At 46.3% G+C, this 23,243-nt stretch overlaps 1 protein-coding gene across 12 annotated transcripts in view; it reads right to left on the minus strand.

Annotated features, from left to right (window-relative positions):
- PIP5K1A (phosphatidylinositol-4-phosphate 5-kinase type 1 alpha) overlaps positions 1 to 23,243 on the minus strand; it is a 62,173-nt gene that overhangs the window by 12,447 nt on the left and 26,483 nt on the right. For 11 of the 12 annotated variants that reach the window (XM_066267938.1, XM_066267936.1, XM_066267932.1 and 8 more), the window contains 5 exons: positions 19,931 to 20,011; positions 13,859 to 13,989; positions 13,277 to 13,394; positions 12,941 to 13,093; positions 9,468 to 9,767 (listed from right to left, as the gene is read on the minus strand). In XM_066267938.1, the coding sequence (XP_066124035.1) occupies positions 9,468 to 9,767; positions 12,941 to 13,093; positions 13,277 to 13,394; positions 13,859 to 13,989; positions 19,931 to 19,993 (765 nt within the window). In that variant the 5' untranslated portion in view covers positions 19,994 to 20,011. The remainder of the gene's footprint in view (positions 1 to 9,467; positions 9,768 to 12,940; positions 13,094 to 13,276; positions 13,395 to 13,858; positions 13,990 to 19,930; positions 20,012 to 23,243) is intronic. The other variant, XM_066267941.1, reaches the window with a different exon arrangement.

Genomic DNA, 23,243 nt, shown 5'->3' on the forward strand with positions numbered 1-23,243 from the left:
CATCAGATTCTTTTCCCCTCCCTCTCCCACTTCTCTCTCTCTTTCCCTCTCAGATTCAGTAGCTCGACTGGTTTGAGCATTGGGCCCAGGGCTGAGAACAGCTTGGTTGGTCTGAGCGTCAGTCTCAGGCACTGAGGATAGCTCGGTTGATTCAAGCATCAGGGTTGCTTGATGGATCCCGTCGGGAAGTATGCAGCAGTCTGTCTCACTATCTTCCCTCCTCTCACTTAAAAATAAATAAATAAATAAATTTACTGAATATCTACCATCTTACCATCTGTAGGCAGAGTGCCTGCTTATGGGGGGATTAAAAGATACTTGAGGCCCTGGCTGGTTGGCTCAGTGGGAGAGCATCGGCCTAGCGTGCAGGAGTCCCGGGTTCGATTCCCGGCCAGGGCACACAGGAGAGGCGCCCATCTGTTCCTCCACCCCTCCCCCTCTGTCTCTCTCTTCTCCTCCCGCAGCCGAGGCTCCACTGGAGCAAAGTTGGCCTGGGCGCTGAGGATGGCTCTATGGCCTCTGCCTCAGGCGCTAGAATGGCTCTGGTCGCAACAGAGCAACGCCCCAGATGGGCAGAGCATCGCCCCCTGGTGGGCGTGCTGGGTGGATCCCGGCCGGGCGCATGCAGGAGTCTGACTGCCTTCCCATTTCCAACTTCAGAAAAATACAAAAAAAAAAAAAAGATACTTGAGTTTCTGTCCCCTAGAATATTATAATTTAGGAAGAGAAGCAAATGCAAAAATAAATATGATACAGCCCTGACCAGGTCACTCAGTGGATAAAGCATCAACCTGGCACACCAGAATTGTTGACTTAACTACTGAATCAGGCTCCTTTCCAGAAGTTGTGGGTTCAGCCCCCAGTCAGGGCACATACCAGAAGCAATCAATGAGTGCACAATTAACCCTTGAAGTAGTGAAGTTTTTCATGTTTACTGACCCCTGGGTTCAAAAAACCCATTTTTCATTTCAAAAAATGAAATTAATTCCACTTACACTTTTATTAACTTAAAATCATGTTTGTTTGATAACCAATTTATAAAAACAAGAACATACATTTGCCTTTTTTTTAATGTTGCCGTACACATTTTTGGGGTTGTTATTTTTTTGTATTTTTCTGAGGTTAGAAATGGGGAGGCAGTCAGACAGACTACCGCATGTGCCCGACTGGGATCCACCCGGCACGTCCACCAGGGGGCGATGCTCTGCCCATCTGGGGCGTCGCTCTGCCGCAATCAGAGCCATTCTAGCGCCTGAGGCAGAGGCCACAGGGCCATCCTCAGTGCCCGGGCAAACTTTGCTCCAATGGAGCCCTGGCTGCGGGAGGGGAAGAGAGAGACAGAGAGGAAGGAGAGGGGGAGGGGTGGAGAAGCAGATGGACGCTTCTCCTGTGTGCCCTGGCCGGGAATTGAATTCGGAACTCCCGCACACCAGGCCAATGCTCTACCACTGAGCCAACCGACCAGGGCGGCCTTACACATTTTTAAAATAAAAATTTTTGTACGATTGTACTCTGGATGGTCAAGAGGCACAAGGACATACATGAATGAATGTTTGTACTACTCAAAGAGTTAAATGGAACTAAGTGAAACAACGAGCTGATGTTTCTCTCTCAAATCAATGGAAAAATTAAAATAAAAAAAGATACAGTCTAATGTGTACAACAATGGCAGTACATGATTGAGGAGCAGTGTACAGTAGGTCAGGAAGTAATACATACAAAGGTTTATAAAAGATAAATTAGACAAAAAATAAGTCCAAGTACATAAAGGAAGGAAAGAACATTGAGAGGCCTGGAGTCATGGAACATCATGTTATGTGCAAGGAGGTATAATTTGGTATTGCTAGAACATAAAATGCTAAGCCTATGTGAGGCAGATTAGAGAGGTTGATAAGGGCAAGATAATAACAGGTCTGATATGTCACATTAAGGAGCCTGGATCATCCTGTAATTCTCAACTCTCTTTCCATCTTATAACAGGGTGGGAAAGACTTGACTCCCACCAGTTCCAGGAGTTCACTTTGGTGCTGCAGCTCAACAATTTCAGTAGGTGGGTGGAATACAGAATGAAGAGAAAACAAGACTGATTCTTTCTTTTTTTTTCTTTTTTTGCATTTTTCTGAAGCTGGAAACAGGGAGAGACAGTCAGACAGACTCCCGCATGCGCCCGACCGGGATCCACCCGGCACGCCCACCAGGGTGATTCTTTCTTTTTTTAGAGAGAGAGAGGAAGAAAGAGAATCTATTTGCTGTTCCACTTATTGATGCATTCATTGGTTGATTCTCTTATATGCCCTGACCTGAACCCACAATCCTAGAGTATCAGGATGACGCTCTATCCAACTGAGTTACCTAACGAGGGTAGGGATGATTCTTATGTCTAGTTTGAAAAACTCTGTGTGTTCCACTATCTTTCTAGTCCTTACAACCAAAGCAGCCAAACTAAAATAGGCATTATCCTGGAATAGATGCAGACAGAGTAAGCAAAGGAGGGAAAGGATGGACATTATGGACTGAGTAGAGGAAGATGATTCTACAAAAGCAGTTCAAGAAAAAAACAATCAGAGATGTTAAAAAATCAATAAGGAAAGTTATTGCAAAATCAAAAGAAGATACATTAAGTAGAAATAGTTAACTGTCAGATGCTTCAGAAAATTCAAAAGACTGAGAAATCCTATTTGGCATCCAGGTAGTCACTGCATAGAGTAGTTCAAATGAAGTGGTAAGAGCAAAAGCCAGGACATAATGGGTTGAGACAGAAATAAGAAAAAAGAAAAGGAGAAATAGAAGAATCTTTAAATGGAGACATTGAAAAAACATCCTCCTAGCCTGATCAGGCAGTGGCACAGAGGACAGAGTGTCGACCTGGGACGTTGAAAACCAAGGATCAAAACTCTGAGGTCACTCGCTTGAGTGCAGGTTCACCAGCTTGAGTGTGGAGTCGCCGGCTTGAGTGTGGGATTATAGACATGACCTCATGGTTGCTGGCTTGAACAAGGAGTCACTGGCTTTGCTGGAGCCCCCAGTCAAGGCACATACGTATGAGAAAGCAATCAATGAACAACTAAAGTGCCGCAATGACAAGCTGATGCTTCTATCTCTCCCTTCCTATATGTCTCTTGTGTTTCTCGTTCATAAAAAAAAAAAGAAAAAAGTAAAGGAAAAAAAAATCCTGCCCTGGCCAGTTGGCTCAGCGGTACAGCGTCGGCCTAGCGTGCGGAGGACCCAGATTCGACTCCTGGCCAGGGCACACAGGAGAAGCACCCATTTGCTTCTCCACCCTTCCACCGCGCTTTCCTCTCTGTCTCTCTCTTCCCCTCCCGCAGCCAAGGCTCCATTGGAGCAAAGATGGCCCGGGCGCTGGGGATGGCTCTGTGGCCTCTGCCTCAGGCACTAGAGTGGCTCTGGTCGCAGCATGGCGACGCCCGGGATGGGCAGAGCATCGCCCCCTGGTGGGCAGAGCGTCGCCCCTGGTGGGTATGCCGGGTGGATCCCGGTCGGGCGCATGCGGGAGTCTGTCTGACTGTCTCTCCCTGTTTCCAGCTTCAGAAAAATGAAAAGAAAAAAAAAAAATCCTCCTATTTTTTTTTTTTAATATTTTATTTATTGATTTTTTTTTAATTAGGTACTATTATTTTATTTTATTTTTTTATTTTTTTTTATAATTTTATTTTTTTAATGGGGTGACATCAATAAATCAGGATACATATATTCAAAGATAACAAATCCAGGTTATCTTGTCGTTCAATTATGTTGCATACCCACCACCCAAAGTCAGATTGTCCTCTGTCACCTTCTATCTTGTTTTCTTTGTGCCCCTCCCACCCCCTATCCCTCTCCCATTCCCCCCTCCCCCCTGTAACCACCACACTCTTATCAATGTCTCTTAGTTTCACTATTATGTCCCACCTACGTATGGAATAATACAGTTCCTGTTTTTTTCTGATTTACTTATTTCGCTTCGTATCATGTTATCAAGATCCCACCATTTTGCTGTAAATGTTCCGATGTCATCATTTCTTATGGCTGAGTAGTATTCCATAGTGTATATGTGCCACATCTTCTTTATCCAGTCATCTATTGATGGGCTTTTTGGTTGTTTCCATATTTATTGATTTTTTTAGAGAGAGAGGAGTGAGAGAGACAGAGAGAGAGAGAAGGGGGAGGAGCAGGAAGCATCAACTCCCATATGTGCCTTGACCAGGCAAGCCCAAGGTTTCGAACCGGCGACCTCAGTGTTCCAGGTCGACGCTTTATCCCACTGCGCCACCACAGGTCAGGAAAAAATCCTCCTATCTTTAAGGTAGAAAAGTAGGCTTATTTGTATGTAAAAAGAAAAGTCAGGGCCCTGGCTAGTTTGCTCAATGGATAGAGTGCTGGTCCTGTGTATGTACGTCTGGGTTTAATCCCTGGTCAGGGCATACAAAAGAAGCAACCAGGCCCTGGCCGGTTGGCTCAGCGGTAGAGCATCGGCCTGGCGTGGGGGGGACCCGGGTTCGATTCCCGGCCAGGGCACATAGGAGAAGCACCCATTTGCTTCTCCACCCCTCCCCCCACTTCCTCTCTGTCTCTCTCTTCCACTCCCGCAGCCAAGGCTCCATTGGAGCAAAGATGGCCCAGGCGCTGGGGATGGCTCCTTGGCCTCTGCCCCAGGCGCTAGAGTGGCTCTGGTCATGGCAGAGCGACGCCCCGGAGGGGCAGAGCATCACCCCCTGGTGAGCAGAGCGTCACTCTGGTGGGCGTGCCGGGTGGATCCCGGTCGGGCGCATGCGGGAGTCTGTCTGACTGTCTCTCCTCGTTTCCAGCTTCAGAAAAATACAAAAAAAAAAAAAAAAAAAAAAGGAAGCAACCATCATCTGCTTCTCTCCCCCACCCTTTTCCCCTCCTCTCTCTCTTTCCCTCCTGGTTAACCTGGGCATCAGCCTCAGGCACTAAAAATAGCTCAGTTGATTTGAGCATCTGCCTCGGATAGGGGATGCCAGGTAAAGTGTGGTTGGGGCGCATGCAGAAGTATGTCTATCTCCCCTCCTTTCACTTAAAAAAAATTAAAAAATAAAATATTAGAAAATAAAAATAAATTACAAAAAAAGAAAAATCAGTAGAGACTGAAGCCAGAGGAAGGAAAGGAAGCAAATTATGAAGAAGTATCCTAAAGAAAGAGAAAATAGATCTAGAGGACAAAAGAAATTTACCTAGAATAAGCCATCAAGTGGGAAAGAAAGGATATTAACAACAGTTTGGTACAGATATGCTTATAAATCATTGATGGGCCAGGACAAAGAGATGAAATAGAATAGAAAGTTGAGGCGGTGTGCTGAGAAACAAGGCTGAGGGATGGGAGTTTAAAAATGGTTTGACAAAACAAACACAAAGAAATATACGAACTCAGACTCAGAGAACAGAATGGTGGTTACCAGAAGACAAAAGGTATAAGGGGAAAACAGAGGGTGAAGGGGATCTAATTAATACACAGTGACAGGAGACTAGACTTCAGGGGGTGAGCTCAAAATAGAGTGTACAGGTGTCATATTATCAAGTTATACATCTGAAATTTATGTCATGTTAATGTTACCCTAATAAACTTTAAAAAACTTTAAACCTGGGTCCTCTGCATCCCAGTCCGACGCTCTATCCACTGCGCCACCGCTGGTCAGGCTCTACTTATTTATTTTTTTAAGTGAGAGAAGGGGAGCCTGACCAGGCGGTGGCGCAGTTGATAGAGCATCGGACTAGGACACGGAGGACCCAGGTTCGAGACCCCAAGGTTGCCAGCTTGAGCGCAGGTTCATTTGGTTTGAGCAAGCTCACCAGCTTGAGCCCAAGGTCGTTGGCTCGAGCAAGGGGTCACTCAGTCTACTGTAGCCCCCGGGTCAAGGCACATATGAGAAAGCAATCAATGACCAACTAAGGTGCTGCAACGAAGAATTGATGCTTCTCATCTCTCTCCCTTCCTGTCTGTCTGTCCCTATCTGTCCCTCTGTCTGTCACCTCCCCAAAAAAAATGTGAGAGAAGGGGAGGTACAGAGACAGACTCATGCATGCGCCCCAATCAGGATCCACACGGCAACCCCAGTATGGGGCTGAAGTTCGAATCAATTGAGCTATCCTCAGCATCTGGGGCCAATGCTCAAACCAATCGAGCCACTGGCTGCGAGAAGCAAAAAGAGAGAGAGAAGGGGAGAGAGAGGGGAAAAGAAGCAGATGGTCACTTATCCTGTGTGCCCTGACCGAGAAATTGAACCTGGGATGTCCACATGCCTGGCTTATGTTCTATCCACTGAACCCACAAGCCCGGGACATTTTTTTAATTTATTGATTTTAGCAAGAGAGGAAGGGCGAGAGAGATCAATCTGTTTCTGTACGTGGCCCGACCAGGGATTGAACCAGCAACCTCTGTACTTCAGAATGATGCTTTAACCAACTAAACTATCCAACCAGGGCTAACAAAAATTTTTAATTAAAAATATAAAGTGGGGCCTGACCAGGCGGTGGCACAGTGGATAGAGTGTCGGACTGGGATGACGAGGACCCAGGTTCGAAACCTCAAGGTTGCCAGCTTGAGCACGGACTCATCTGGTTTAAGCAAAAGCTCATCAGCTTGGACCCAAATTCGCTGGCTCGAGCAAGGGTTACTCAGTCTGCTGAAGGCCCATGGGCAAGGCACATATGAGAAAGCAATCAATGAACAACTAAGGTGTCGCAATGCGCAATGAAAAACTAATAATTGATGCTTCTCATCTCTCCGTTCCTGTCTGTCTGTCCCTGTCTATCTTTCTCTCTGACTCTGTAAAATAAATAAATAAAGTGGGCACTGGCCAGTTGGCTCAGTGGTAGAGCGTCGGTCCAGCGTTAGGAAGTCCCGGGTTCGATATCCGGCCAGGGCACACAGGAGAAGCGCCTATCTGTTTCTCCACCCTTCCCCCTCTCCTTCCTCTCTGTCTCTCTCTTCTCCTCTCACAGCCAAGGCTCCACTGGGGCAAAGTTGACTCAAGTGCTGAGGATGGCTCCATGGCTTCCACCTCAGGCACTAGAATGGCTCCTGATGCAACAGAGCATCGCCCCTAGTGGGCATGCCAGGTGGATCCCAGTCAGGCGCATGTGGTAGTCTGTCTGGCTTCCCGCTTCTAACTTTGGAAAAATACAAAAAACAAAACAAAACATTATATATATATTTCATCTATATAGATATAGAGATAGATATAGAGATATATATAAAAATAAAGTGATTTGAAGAACATGACAATCACCTGAAATCTATGCTGAGGGAAAGAGAAAATAAATTGAAAAGTACCCTGGCCAGCAGCACAGTGAACAGAGCATCACCTGGAGAATGGAGAACAGATGCCATCAGCTCAATCCTGAGGGTGCCAGCTCGACCCTAACGTCGCTTGTTCAACCCCTGATCAGGACTTATATAAGAAGCAATCAATGTCACAACTAAGTGGAACAAGTTGTTGTTCCTCTCTCACCAGCTCAACCATAAAGTTGCTGGTTCAAGCCCCAATCAGGACTCATATGAGAAGCAATCAATGTCACAACTAAGAGGACTAACAAGCTGATGCTTCTCTCCCCACGCCACTTCCTCTATTTAAAAAAAAAAAAAAAAAGAGCCTGACCAGGCGGTGGCGCAGTGGATAGAGCGTTGGACTGGGATGCAGAAGGACCCAGATTCAAGACCCCGAGGTCACCAGCTTGAGCGTGGGCTCATCTGGCTTGAGCAAAAAAAAAGCTAACCAGCTTGGACCCAAGGTCGCTGGCTCAAGCAAGGGTCTGCTGAAGGACCACGGTCAAGGCACATATGAGAAAGCAATCAATGAACAACTAAGGTCTCGCAACAAAAAACTAATGATTGATGCTTCTCATCTCTCTCCGTTCCTGTCTGTATGTCCCTATCACTCTCTCTCACTAAAAAAACAAAAAACAAAAAACAAACAAAACAAAAAAAAGAAGAAACTGATGAGAGAAGCTGAGGACCCAGGTGGAGACAGATCTTATCTATCTGTAGAGATGCAAGTTCACACAGTTGAATGATTTTCTTCATCAGCACCAAGTTCCAATATATAGATTTGGATTAGGTAGGCAGGACCAAGATCTGAGGAATGATGGTGCTTGTATAAAAATAAGAATGGGCCCTGGCCGGTTGGCTCAGCGGTAGAGCGTCGGCCTAGCATGTGGAGGACCCGGGTTCGATTCCCGGCCAGGGCACACAGGAGAAGCGCACATTTGCTTCTCCACCCCTCCGCCGCGCTTTCCTCTCTGTCTCTCTCTTCCCCTCCCGCAGCCAAGGCTCCATTGGAGCAAAGATGGCCCGGGCGCTGGGGATGGCTCTGTGGCCTCTGCCTCAGGCACTAGAGTGGCTCTGGTCGCAACATGGCGACGCCCAGGATGGGCAGAGCATCGCCCCCTGGTGGGCAGAGCGTCGCCCCATGGTGGGCGTGCCGGGTGGATCCCAGTCGGGCACATGCGGGAGTCTGTCTGACTGTCTCTCCCTGTTTCCAGCTTCAGAAAAATAAAAAAAATAAAATAAAAAAAAAAGGATGAGCCTGACCAGGCAGTAGTGCAATGGATAGAGCATTGGACTGGGATGCGGAGGACCCAGGTTTGAGACCCCGAGGTCGCCAACTTGAGTGCGGGCTCATCTGGCTTGAGCAAAAAAAGAAAAAGCTCACCAACTTGGACCTAAGGTTGCTGGCTCAAGCAAGGGGTTATTCGGTCTGCTGAAGGCCTACGGTCAAGGCACATATGAGAGAGCAATCAATGAACAATTAAGGTGTCACAACAAAAAACTGATGATTGATGCTTCTCATCTCTCCCCGTTCTTATCTGTCTGTCCCTATCTGTCCCTCTCTCTGACTCTCTCTGTCCTTGTAAAAAAAAATAAAAATAAGAATGCATGATTACTAGGCCCATTGTAGGTAAAGAAATAAAGCTAGGTGGAGAGGATAAACAGAGAATTAAAAATATAAAGGCATATGCCTGACCAGGCAGTGGCGCAGTGGATAGAGCATCGGCCTGGGATGCTGAGGGCCCAGGGTTGAAATTCCAAGGTCATAGGCTTGAGGGCGGGCTCATCTGGCTTGAGCGTGGAATCATAGATATGACCCCATGATTGCCGGCTTGAAAAGGGGTCACTCGCTCTGCCGTAGCCCCACACACACTTCAAGGCACATATGAGAAAGCAATCAATGAACAACTAAGGTTCAGCAACAAAGAATTGATGCTTCTCATCTCCCTTCCTGTCTGTCCCTATCTGTCCCTCTCTCTCTATCTCACACACGCACACACACAAATATATATAAAGGCATAATAATTATCTAATGTAAAAATTATTTAAAATGAAGGCTGGGTCATATATAGTGAAGGAGCAGAGTCCTATCTCCCAAAGATTTGATACTGAAGAACATTTAAGCTGTTTTAGTGATTGAGATTTTTGGTGTCTGTGAGAGAAGGAAATATGACACACTCACCAAACAGTCTCGCTGTAGGGTCTTACACAGAGCATTATACATGTCAGCATCCAAAAAGAGACCATCAGGAATGTCTTGTAAGAAGTCTAGGTCTTTAAGGGTGGGAAGAGGCTTCTCTCGCTCTTTTTGGGAAGCTCGTCGTTTGTAGGTTGAGCCCTTGAGGTCATATTTGATATGCATCTTAACCGATCGTGGTAAGAGATTGTTCATTACCACAATTCGAATGTTTTTACCACCTGCCTGCACACAGTACAGTCCATAGAATTTAGGCAGCAAAGTCCGAGGGTTCTGGTTGAGGTTCTAAGGGCACAAAAACAAAAAATAGGAGAGCAATTTAGCTGATTTTCAGTGAAATTCAAGGGCTAAAGCTGCCACCAATCTTCCTTCATCTGTTACTTGGGATTCAGGTACAATCTGTCAGCCCAGAAGCCCACATCATACACCATATTTGTTTAAAGTTCCCAATGCCTCTAATGGGATCATCATCAAGCTGAGCTACAGACCTTCCAATATACTAATCAGTCAGGATACTAAATGTATGATGGATATATTACTTTAGAGAGGTTTAAGAGAAGACAACACTGAAAAAGTCTTGGCCCTGGCCAGTTGGCTCAGCGGTAGAGCGTTGGACTGGCGTGCGATTCCCGGCCAGGGCACATAGGAGAAGCACCCATTTGCTTCTCCACTGCCCCCCTCCTTCCTCTCTGTCTCTCTCTTCCCCTCCCGTAGCCAAGGCTCCATTGGAGCAAAGATGGCACGGGCGCTGGGGATGGCTCCTTGGCCTCTGCCCCAGGCGCTGGAGTGGCTCTGGTCGCGGCAGAGCGACGCCCCGGAGGGGCAGAGCATCGCCCCTGGTGGGCGTGCCGGGTGGATCCCGGTCAGGCGCATGCGGGAGTCTGTCTGACTGTCTCTCCCCGTTTCCAGCTTCAGAAAAATACAAAAAAAAAAAAAAAAAAAGTCTTAATTCCACCCTGGCTGGGTACTCAGTGGTTAGCGCATCATCCACTATGCCAATGTTGTAGATACAATCCCTGGAACATAGAAGAATCAACCAATGAATGCATAAATAAATGGTACAACAAATCAATGTTTCTCTCTTTCCCCCTCCTCTTCCTCTAAAATCAATTAAAAACAATAATAAAGAAAAAGTCTTAACTCTTGGCCCTTGGGATAGTATATTCTCGGGTATGATGGCTGGCAAAGGAGAGTTCCTTAATTTCTCCAGAACCTTCAAGAGCAGTCAGTCAGAGTAAGACTGATAGAGCACTGTTAAGGGAAATAACCAATCCCATTTCCCAATGCAGGAGCTGAACTAAGAATATAAAACAGCCTGACCAGGCAGTGGTGCAGTGAATAGAGTGTCGGACTGCGATGTGGAGGACTCAAGTTCTAGACTCCGAGGTCACCAGCTTGAGTGCGGGCTCATCTGGTTTGAGCAAGGCTCACCAGCTTGAGCCCAAGGTCGCTGGCTCAAGCAAGGGGTCACTCGGTCTGCTGTAGCCCCCGGTCAAGGCAAATATGAGAAATCAATCAATGACCAGCTAAGGAACCACAACAAAGAATTGATGTTTCTCATCTCTCTCCCTTCCTGTCTGTCTGTCCCTATCTGTCCCTCTCGCTCTGTTTCTGCCACAAAAAAAAAAGAATATAAAACATAATCAAAGTTGAATTTTGTCTTTGGTCAGGACAGTCTAAATCAAATAACATTTAAAATAAGACAGATAAACAAAACCCCTTTTAAACCATAGACAGGCAAAGAGATGAAGTGAAAAGCACAAAAATAAACTATATTCTTTTTTTCTTTGAGAGGGACAAACACTGATTTGTTGTTCCACTTATTTATGCATTTCTTAGTTGATTCTTTTTTTTTAAAGATTGTATTTATTGATTTTACGGGGGCAAGGGGCAGGAGCAAAAAGTATAGTTGCTTCACTTTAGTTGTTCACTGCTTGCTTGTTGCTTGTGGTATGTGCCTTGACTGGGCAAGTTCAGGGTTTTGAACCAGCAACCTCAGCATCCCAGGTTGACGCTCTATCCATTGCGCTACTACAGGCCAAACAATTCTTTTTTTTTTTTTACTTTTATAATTGATTTTTTAGATGCGATGGGAAAGAAAGAAAGAGAGAGGAGACAAGTCAAAAGCATCAATTCATAGTTTATTGTTGTTCACTGATTCTCATATGTGCCTTGCTTGACCAGGAGTTCAAGGTGAGGCAGTGACCCCCTTGCTCAAGCCAGCAACTTTGGAATCATGTTGATGACCCCACGCTAAAGCACGAGTTCACGCACAAGCCTTCAATCTCAGGGTTTCAAACTGGGTGCCTCAGCATTCTTGATCGATGCTCTACTCACTGTACCACCACTGGTCCAGCTCCTTGATTGATTCTTCTATGTACCCCGACCAGGGATCAAAACCACAATCTTGGCATATGAGGACAATGCTATAACCAACTGAACTACTCAGCCAGGAAACAACTAATGTACATTCTTTTTTCTTAGCAAGAGAGAGAGAGAGACAGAGAGACTGATCGACAGACAATCAGGAAGGGAAAGAAATAAGAAGCATTAACTCGTAGTTGCATCACTTTAGTTGTTCATTGATTGCTTCTCATATGTGCCTTGACCAGCGGGCTCAAACCAGTGTCCCTTGGGGCTCAAGCCAGCAACTAGGGGATCATGTCTACGACATCACGCTCAAGCTGGTGACCCCATACTGAAGATGGTGAGCCTGGTCAGCATTCCAGGTCACTCTATATCCACTGTGCCACCACCTGGTCAGGTAAGAATTTTATTTATATATATATATATTTTATTGATTTTAGAAAGAGAGACAGAGAAAGGAGGAAAGAGCAGGAAGCATCAACTTGTAGTAGTTGCTTCTTTTATGTGCCATATATATATATATATATATATATAGAGAGAGAGAGAGAGAGAGAGAGAGACTTTATTGATTTTAGAAAGAGAGACAGAGAAAGGAGGAAAGAGCAGGAAGCATCAACTTGTAGTAGTTGCTTCTTTTATGTGCCTTGACCAGGCAAGCCCTGAGGTTCGAACCAGCAACCTCAGCATTCCAGGTCGATGCTTTACCCACTGCACCACCACAGGTCAGACAGGCAAGAACTATATTCTTTTTTTTTTTTTTTTAGGTGTTTATTTATTTATTTTTATTTTTTTTTATTTATTTATTCATTTTAGGGGGGGAGAGAGAGAGAAAGAGAGAGAGAGAAGGGGGAGGAGCAGGAAGCATCAACTCCCATATGTGCCTTGACCAGGCAAGCCAGGGTTTTGAACCTGCAACCTCAGTGTTTCCAGGTTGACACTTTATCCACTGCACCACCACAGGTCAGGCAAGAACTATATTCTTAAGGCAGAAGCACTGACATGGTTTTGACCTGCTGAAGACAGCCTCCCCAGCCTCATGTAGGAGTGAAGTGGGCCACACAGGTAGCAGCAAGTGCTCCTCTTCCTCTCACCATGTAATATCCTGGAAGCAGCTTCTGCAGAAACTCTGCCTCTTTATGCTGGACTGTTTTAATGATGAATTCATCATCACTGGACACGTAGAAGAGGGAACCACTAGCCCCAGAGCTGCAGAGTTCAATCAGCGGCTCACTGCAGAGGGAGTACTGGGGTCCAAAAAGAAGAGAGCACGAAGTTTAGAAATACCAGGACTTACACAACCAGAACTCAACTACAGATGCAACTGTATTCTAAAAGAAAACGAGAGTAAGGCTATGGAGAAAGAGGGTCTTCCTTTAGGACTATTCCTCTGACATGGAGTTACTGGGTCATAAGATGCAGAAGCTTACCAAGTAATCATCGGGTCGAATACCAAATAATTCCCGAAAGTAGCGAAAGGCAACAGGTGCATAGGTCTTGAACCGAAAGTCATTGTAGTGATGAGCAGGGGTCAGGTTGCTCCCTTCACTGTGGAGTTAAATAGAAGAAGCCGTAAATTACTAGTCCCTGTCATCCAGAGTCCACTCTGGGAGTTATCCAGAGGTAGGTTCTCCCTCCTGAGAGAACCAGAGGAATTAGATGAGTAACTTAGTAGGACAAAGCACAATATGACAAGGCAGGGAGTAACACTGCCTCCTACCCAAGTGCATGAAATTGTTTTATAGGGCTCACCCTACAGGCCAGAGGCCCCTGGAAACATCCAAAAGACAGCATCTGCTCTCCAAATTCTAGAGTCCCCCATCACCTTGATTAAGATCAGGACAATAGCCTTGGGCAGTTGGCTATCTCCCCTCCTCTCACTTAAAAAAAAAGACCAGAATAAGAACTGGACACATGTCTATATTAGACCCAAGCCCCTAAAACTACCCTGAGGTTGATAAGAAAAAGCCACACTTTCTAAGGCATTACCCTGAACATCAACCTCTCCGTACCTGGGGAAGAAGATACTCTCCACAACATAAAAATCTTGCATGAGGACATCTCGTTCTGGTTTGGTACTCAGGCTCCCCACAGTGTGAGTAATGCCTAATTGGATGGCACCTTTCAAGGCTGATGAGGTTGTCTGAAAATAGAAAGGAAGAGAAAAGTTTCTAGTATTAAATCTGATCATAGCAATAACAACTCAGGAGGAAAGAGCCAGAAGGAGCACTTGAAAGCAATGCTCTTCTAGTAGCTCAGACTAATCTAGTTTCCCCATCCTTGTGCTTTACATTGCAGTTTAACCTAGCAAGCAATGGAAGGACGTCAAGATACAGAATAGCGGCCCTGGCCGGTTGGCTCAGCGGTAGAGCGATGGCCTGGCGTGCAGGGGACCCGGGTTCGATTCCCTGCCAGGGCACATAGAAGAAGCACCCATTTGCTTCTTCACCCCCCCCTTCCTCTCTGTCTCTCTCTTCCCCTCCCGCAGCCAAGGCTCCATTGGAGCAAAGATGGCCCGGGAGCTGGGGATGGCTCCTTGGCCTCTGCCCCAGGCGCTAGAGTGGCTCTGGTAGCGGCAGAGCGACGCCCCGGAGGGGCAGAGCATGGCCCCCTGAGAGCTCCGCCCTTGGTGGGCGTGCCGGGTGGATCGTAGTTGGGCACATGCGGGAGTCTATCTGACTGTCTCTCCCCGTTTCCAGCTTCAGAAAAATATAAAAAAAAAAAAAAGATACAGAATAGCAAAGTTGGGACTGCCCTACCCAGCTTCAGGGAGCCAAGGTGTTCCTTCCTATCCATATCTACATTTGAAAACTACATTGTATTAAGAGAACAAGCTTAGGTCTCACTCCCAAAGTTCCTACCTTCAGAGTAGCTGGGGCCCTCCAGACATTTCTTTCATCTGATACAGAATATAATTAAAATTATCTGATATTATGATTACCTACCCAGCTATAGAAGCTTCAGTCCTAAGGCAGGGCCTGACTAGTGTTTTAGGGACAACAGAGCGGCAAAAACAAAAAACAACAGCAACAGAAAACTACAACCCTACCTGAAGAAGCCTGAAAAGACTCAAATAATTTTAAGTCTAAATACTTCTTTCAGCCCTGGCCAGTTAGGTAGTTCAATTGGTTGGAATGTTCTATCCCAGGTCAGGGCAATACAAGAATCAACCAATGAATGCATAGATGGGTAAAACAAGGAATCAATGTCCTCTCTGTCTCCCCCTTCTATAAAATCAATAAATAAAAAATTTTAAATACTCCTTTCAGAAATCATCATACTATGGTCAAAACACAAATGCAAGAGTCCCGCTCTTAGAATCCCAGCCTGAGCCCTGGCCGGTTGGCTCAGTGGTAGAGCATCGGCTTGGCGTGCAGGAGTGTCAGGTTCAATTCCCAGCCAGGGCACACAGGAGAAGTGCCCATCTGCTTGTCCACCCTTCCCCCTCTCCTTCCTCTCCGTCTCTCTCTTTCCCTCCTGCAGCCAAGGCTCCACTGGAACAAAGTTTGCCCGGGTGCTGAGGATGGCTCTGTGGCCTCTGCCTCAGGCGCTAGAATGGCTCTGATTGCGGCAGAGTGACGCCCCCAAGATGGGCAGAACGACGCCCCAAGATGGGCAGAGCATCGCCCCCTGGTGGGCATGCCGGGTGGATCCCGGTTGGGCGCATGCGGGAGTCTATCTGACTGCCTCCCTGTTTCCAGCTTCGGAAAAAAAAAAAGAATTCCAGCCTGACCAGGCACTAGTGTAGTGGATAAAGCATCAGACTGGGATGCAGAGGATCCAGGTTTGAAACCCTGAAATAGCCAGCTTGAGCGCAGGCTCACCAGCTTGAGTATGGGGTCGCAGGCTTGAGCAAGGGGTCACTCACTTGCTGTAGCCCCTCGGTCAAGGCACATATGAGAAAGCAATCAATGAACTAGGGAGCTGCAACGAAGATGCTTGATGCTTCTCATCTCTCTCCCTTCCTGTCTGTCCTTATCTTTCTCTCTCTCTCTATCTCTCTCTCTCTCTCATACACACACACACACACACACACACCCAAACCCATGGAAAAATATCATATCACCCAGACATGTGTTGTCAAATACATAAGCCACTAGCCACATGTGGCTACTTAATTTTAAGTTACCGTATTTTCCCATGTATAAGATGCACATATTCTTTTAAAATTTGGGGTCTAGGTCCTGACCGGTTGGCTCAGAGGTACAGCGTCAGCCCAGTGTGTGGATGTCCTGGGTTTGATTCCCGACCAGGGCACACAGGAGAACACAGATGGGAAGATGGTTCTTCCCCCTTCCCCCTCTTGTTTCTATTTCTCTCTTTCCCTCCCGCTGCCAAGGCTCCACTGGAGCAAAGTTGGCCCAGGCACTGAGGATGGGCTCCATGGCTCAGGTGCTAGAATGGCTCTGACTGCAGCGGAGCAACAACCCAGATGGGCAGAGTAGTGGGCATGCCGAGTGGATCCCGGTCATGCGCATGCAGTAGTCTGTCTGACTGCCTACCTGCTTCTCACTTCAGAAAAATACAAAAAAAGAAAAAAAAATTGGGGTCTAAAACTAGGTGCATCTTATACAGTGATTGTAGATTTTTTTTACTTGCATTTCTTTCTTCCTTTTTTTTCCCTTTTTCTTTATTTTTATTTTTTTTCATTTTTCTGAAGCTGGAAACAGGGAGAGACAGTCAGACAGACTCCCGCATGCGCCCGACCGGGATCCACCTGGCACGCCCACCAGGGGCGAAGCTCTGCCCACCAGGGGGCGATGCTCTGCCCATCCTGGGCGTCGCCATGTTGCGAACAGAGCCACTCTAGCGCCTGAGGCAGAGGCCACAGAGCCATCCCCAGCGCCCGGGCCATCTTTGCTCCAATGGAGCCTTGGCTGCGGAAGGGGAAGAGAGAGACAGAGAGGAAAGCGCGGCGGAGGGGTGGAGAAGCAAATGGGCGCTTCTCCTGTGTGCCCTGGCTGGGAATCGAACCCGGGACCTCCGCACACTAGGCCGACGCTCTACCGCTGAGCCAACTGGCCAGGGCCTTTACTTGCATTTCTGCTTGTGCTTCTTTTTGCACTCACTGTTGAAGACAGTGATTAGTCATCAGACACATATGAGAACAAGCTAATGGATGGGAGTTTTGTTTTTTTTTTTTAATTTATTTATTTTTTTGTATTTTTCTGAAGTTGGAAACGGGAAGGCAGTCAGACAGATTCCCACATGCGCCCGACCGGGATCCACCCGGCATGCCCACCAGGGGGCGATGCTCTGCCCATCTGGGGCGTTGCTCTGTTGCAACCAGAGCCATTCTAGCGCCTGAGGCAGAGGCCACAGAGCCATCCTCAGCGCCTGGGCCAACTTTGCTTCACTGGAGCCCTGGCTGCGGGAGGGGAAGAGAGAGACAGAGAGGAAGGAGAGGGGGAGGGGTGGAGAGGCAGATGGGCACTTCTCCTGTGTGCCCTGTCCAGGAATCAAACCCGGGACTCCTGCACGCCAGGCCGACACTCTACCACTGAGCCAACCGGCCAGGGCCTGGATGGGAGTTTTGACAGTGATGAGGAATTGTATAAATTTTTTTTTTTTTTTTTTGGAATTGTATAAATTTTATGATGAATAAAACCTGAGGTCAATAACTCCCCCCCCCCCAAATTTCAGGCCCCAGGCCCTGGCCGGTTGGCTCAGTGGTAGAGTGTCGGCCTGGCGTACAGAAGTCCCGGGTTCGATTCCCGGCCAGGGCACACAGGAGAAGCACCCATCTGCTTCTCCACCCCTCCCCCTCTCCTTCCTCTCTGTCTCTCTCTTCCCCTCCCGCAGCCAAGGCTCCATTGAAGCAAAGATGGCCCGGGCGCTGGGGATGGCTCCTTGGCCTCTGCCCCAGGCCCTAGAGTGGCTCTGGTCGCAACAGAGCAATGCCCCGGAGGGGCAGAGGCTCGCCCCCTGATGGGCAGAGCCTTGCCCCCTGGTGGCTGTGCCGGGTGGATCCCGGTCGGGCGGATGTGGGAGTCTGTCTGACTGTCTCTCCCCATTTCCAGCTTCAGAAAAAATACAAAAAAAAAAAAATTTCAGGCCCCAAAATTAAGGAGTGTGTTATACATAGGAGCGTCTTATACATGCGGAAATACAGTAATTAAAATAAAAACTGTACTTTTTTTTTTTGACAGAGAGACAGCGATAAAGACAGAGATACAGACAGGAAGAAAGAGAGATGAGAAGTATAAATTCTTTGTTGGGCACCTTAGTTGTTCACTGACTACTTTCTCATATGTGCCTTAACCGGGGGGCTACAGCACAGTGAGTGACGCCTTGCTCAAGCCAGGACACTGGGGTCATGTCTATGATCCCACATTCAAGCCAGCCACCCCACGCACAAGCTGACAACCTCAGGTTTTGAACCTGGGTCATCTGCATCCCAGTACAATGCTCTATGCACTGTACCACTGCCTGTCAGGCAAGAAAATGTACTTCTTTAATGTTACTAACCATATTCAAGTATGACTCATGGCTACCATGTTGGATAACACCTATAATACACTTGAATCAATATAGGAAGTTCTATTAGATAGTTTTGTTCCACATGATTTTCCACATCACTAACTCTTACTTAGTTCTCATTTGGCATTAAAATTATAACTAGTGCTTTTAGGTGTTTGCTTCTCCAATTAGAGTATAAAGTCATCTTTTTGTCTCAATGTTCAGCACATAAAAGGAACTCAATAAATGTCTGTTAAAATGACATGGGCCTCAGAGCCCATTTGTAGGGAGAGTCAGGTCCCTGACTGAGAATGATTCAGTCCAGAGAACAGACACAAAAAAAAATTTACATAGGCCAGAAACATGACTTCAAGAAATCTGCATGCCCTCTATCAGACAACGTAAAGGTGCTAAAAGGAAATTTGAACAATGTCCCTTGGGAAGCCTAAGCATATCCAACTTAGTCTAGAACTGAAGAACTGAGGTCACTCAGGATGCTTTTCTCCTGTTTTCCCCTCATCAGTACAATTTTCTATTCTTGGCTATTACTACTATCTTTCTAATCCATCAGAAAGCTCATAAAGCAGGTGGTTCTAGACCCTATTCACCAGCTTAAACTACATATTTTTTTAGAGAGAGAGAGACAGAAGGGAGAGAGATGAGAAGCATCAACTCATAGTTGTGGCACTTTAGTTGTTCACTGATTGCTTCTCATATGTGCCTTGACCAGGGGCTCCAGTTGAGCCAGTGACCTCTTGCTCCAGCCAGCGACCCCTTGGTTTCAAAAGTGGGTCCTCAGCATCCCAGGCTGACGCTCTATCCACTGCGCCATGGCCTGGTCAGGAGAAATTACCTTTCTTTAAAAAACAAAAAACCAAACAAAAACACCACAAAGAAGAAAGAAAAAAATCCCAACCTGCTGTCTATCTCTGTTATCACCAAGCTGGGTGAGATATGTCTTTAATTTTATGTACCTCGAGCACCAAAGGAAAGATAGACTTTAAGAGACATGGTTCCTTGTAGCAAGACAATAACCTTTGGGGCTTGTTACACAAATGTTAATGCGTAATAGGAAAATCCAATTTCTTCAGCTCAGTGAAATATGTAGTATCCAACATCAGATTTGTCCATTAAGAACATCTCATTTAATCAGATTAATACAGATGGGAGCTCAACCAGTGGTGGCACAGTGGACAGAGCATCAACCTAGGACATTGAGGACCCAGGATTAAAACCCTGAGGTCAGCAGTTTGAGTGTGGGCTCATCTGCCTTGAGCACAAGCTCGCCGGCTAGAGTGCAGGGTCACCAGCTTGAAGCCCAAGGTCACTGGCTTGAGCAAGGGGTCACTTGCTCAGCTTGGCACGTATAAGAAGCAATCAATGAACAACTGAAGTGATGCAACTGTAACTTGATGCTTCTCATCTCTCTCTCCTTCTCAGAAAAAAAAGGGGGGGGATAACTCATTTCACCTTTTGTGAAGAAAACTCTGAAGTCCAAGATGTATGACAGTTATTGTGTAAAGGCTTACAATATCAAGAAAATAGAATAGAACATGGAAAATAATTTCAAGGAGACAGAACTACTCCTTTCTGGAGTAATATGAAAGGGTTCCACCCAGACACACCTTTTTATATGTTGTCTCTCCTGAAGAATCAACACCTCTGTGACCTATTTTCTTAATGGACATGCCAGGGGCATAAAGCACCTAGAAAAAGAAGAGTCAAGATTAATACATAACTCCCACATAATATGCTAAACAAATACCACGATGGTACATCAAAACAGTCAACACACCCTTTTTAGGTTATGAACATTTATAAAATCTTCAGAAGACCAACCGCATGCAAACACAGAGCTATAGTGTTGCCTCCCAGTGAATTAACTGGCTAAAAAAAAAAAAAAAAGAAGAAAACTCCAATGGATGCATATGTGACCTCCGGTCCTCAGAATGATGGCATAAATGTAAAAATGAGATCATGGCCAGTTGGCTCAGTGGAAACACTGTCAGCCCAGGATGCGAATGTCCCAGATTCGATCCCCTGTCAGGGCACACAGGAGAAGTGACCATTTGCTTTTCTTCCTCTCCCTCTCCCCCTTCTCCCTCTCTTCCCCTTTCGACTGGTTAGAGTGTCGTCAGCCCCAGGGGCTGAGGATAGCTTGGTTGATCCGAGTGTTGACTCCAGATGGGGACACCAGGTAGATCTCAGTCAGAACACATGTGGGAGTCTGTTTCACTATGTACCCTCCTCTCACTTAAAAAAAAAAAAGAAAGTAAAAATGAGTATCATTAAAGAAAAGTAGAAAGAGAAGTACACAAAAACAAGATTATAAGCAGAGTTCTATGGATCCTTTATTTTTTCACCAGCTTCCATTCAGAGAGTACTACCCCTCTAAACTTCAATTCAATTTGAATGCTAACTCTTCAAACTGAATTCACCAGAAGAAATCACCTCAAAGCTGGCAAATTCAAGTTCTGCAAACCCAGGAATTAAAAGGCTGAGGAAGTGAGATGACTCCTCTGAGATAGAGTAGAGGCCTCAGTGCCTTGAAGAAGATTCCTGAGAACATGACATGGCTTTGTTTTCCACCCTGAAATAAGGAAGAAGTAAAACCAGTAGAGCAGAACCAAGCAGGCTATTTCTCACAGCCAAAATGCCAGCACAACAGACAAGAAGGTATGCTCCATGATGTCAATACTCATTCAAATAACCAGAAGGCAAAACTAGTGAAAATAGGATGTCAAGATCTTAGAACCTGCCTGACCAGGCAGTGGCACAGTGCACAGAGTGTCAGACTGGGATGCAGACGACCCAGGTTCGAGACCCCGAGGTCGCCAGCTTGAGCACGGGTTCATCTGGTTTGAGCAGAGCTCACCAGCTTGGACCGAAAGTCAATGGCTCGAGCAAGGGGTTACTGGATCTGCTGTAGCCCCATGGTCAAGGCACATATGAGAAAGCAATCAATGAACAACTAAGGTGTCACAATGAAAAACTAATGATTGATGCTTTTCATCTCTCTCCGTTCCTGTCTGTCTGTCTCTATCTATCCCTCTCTCTGACTCTCTCTCTCTGTCTCTGTAAAAAAAAAAAAATCTTAGAACCTGATTTTCAAGTTCTACTCTTCTTGCTAAGGTATATAACCTTACAAACCTTCAAAGATATTCTAAAAGAAATGCCTAAAAACTCACACAATCTGCCTGACCAGGCGGTGGCGCAGTACATACAGTGTCGGACTGGGATGCGAAGGACCCAGGTTCGAAACCCTGAGGTTGCCAGCTTGAGCACAACTCATCAGCTTGAAACTAAGGTCGCTGGCTTGAACAAGGGGTCACTCACTCTGCTGCAGCCCCACCAAAACAAGGCACATATGAGAAAGCAGTCAATGAACTAAGGAGCCATAACAAAGAAGTGATGCTTCTCATCTCTCTCCCTTCCTGTCTGTCTGTCCCTATCTGTCCCCCTCTCTGTCTCTGTCACAAAATAAAAAAACAAAATACAAAAAAATAAGACCTCTGAGACCCCTATCGTAAAACCCAGGAGAGAGTCAAGAAGAGGGCTAGGAAATACTCTATGGAAAAAAAGTAAAGCAAATCAATATATTCTGCACAGAAAATTTTTTTTTAGGAAATTAGTTTCTGCCTAGTTAAAAGCTGTTCAAATTCATTGAAACTGTGCAACCAAAGGCAGTAACAGCAAAGTGAGAGTGGCCTTAGTATTGGATTGTCTGGGTTTGAATCATACAACTATGTGATCCTGGCAAATTCAAGTTCTGCAAACCCAGGAATTAAAAGGCTGAGGCAGTAAGATGAATTCTCTGAGATAGGGTAGAGGCCTCAGTGCCTTGAAGATTCCTGAGAACATGACATGGCTTTGTTTCCCACCCTAAAATAAGGAAGAAGTAAAACCAGCAGAACAGAACCGAGCAGGCTATTTCTCAAAGCCAAAATGCCCACACAACAGACAAGGTATGCTCCATGATGTCAATACTCATTCAAATAACCAGAAGGCAAAACTAGTGAAAATAGGATGTTAAGATCTTAGAACCTGCCTGACCAGGCAGTGGCGCAGTGCATAGAGCGTTGGATTGGGATGCAGAGGACCCAGGTTCGAGGCCCCAAGGTCGCCAGCTTGAGCTTTCTTCATCTGTAAAACATGGATAACAGTACCTCCTCCCTCATAGAAGTTGTTCGCAAAATTAAATAATAATACCCATAGGCCCTGGCCAATTGGCTTACTGGATAGAACCTTGGTCAGTAAACTGCGGCTCGCGAGCCACATGCGGCTCTTAGGCCCCTTGAGTGTGGCTCTTCCACAAAGGGTACTCCACCCTAATTAAGTTAATAACAATGTAACCCACCTATATAGTTTAAGTTTAAAAAATTTGGCTCTCTGCCCTGGCCGGTTGGCTTAGTGGTAGAGCGTCGGCCTGGCGTGCAGGGGTCCTGGGTTTGATTCCCGGCCAGGGCACACAGGAGAAGCGCCCATCTGCTTCTCCACCCCTCCCCCTCTCCTTCCTCTCTGTCTCTCTCTTCCCCTCCCGCAGCCAAGGCTCCATTCGAGCAAAGGTGGCCCGGGCGCTGGGGATGGCTCTATGGCAGTGTTTCCCAACATGGGGCCCACGCCCCACAGGGCGGCAATTTGATAGTTAAGGGGGGCAATTTGAAAATGGACTCGACACGACTTTAACTCTTTCGTCCCAGGCCATTTAAATGCAATGCTAGATATCGGTGCCAAATTTAACAAAAAATAAAATTCTTAAATAATTGCGGTAAATAATTATTAAGTATAATTTTGTTTGATGAGACCAAAATATCAACTGGGTGATTCGCATCAAGTAAACTTCGTCCTGGGTTCACCGCGGAGCCTGCCATCTGCCGCGGGGAACCCCGGACGTTTTAAAAACTCACTAAACAATGCAGTTATTCTCACCTAATTGGC

The sequence above is a fragment of the Saccopteryx bilineata genome, chromosome 3, assembly GCF_036850765.1.
Source record: "Saccopteryx bilineata isolate mSacBil1 chromosome 3, mSacBil1_pri_phased_curated, whole genome shotgun sequence".
NCBI classification, from domain to species: Eukaryota; Metazoa; Chordata; class Mammalia; order Chiroptera; family Emballonuridae; genus Saccopteryx; species Saccopteryx bilineata.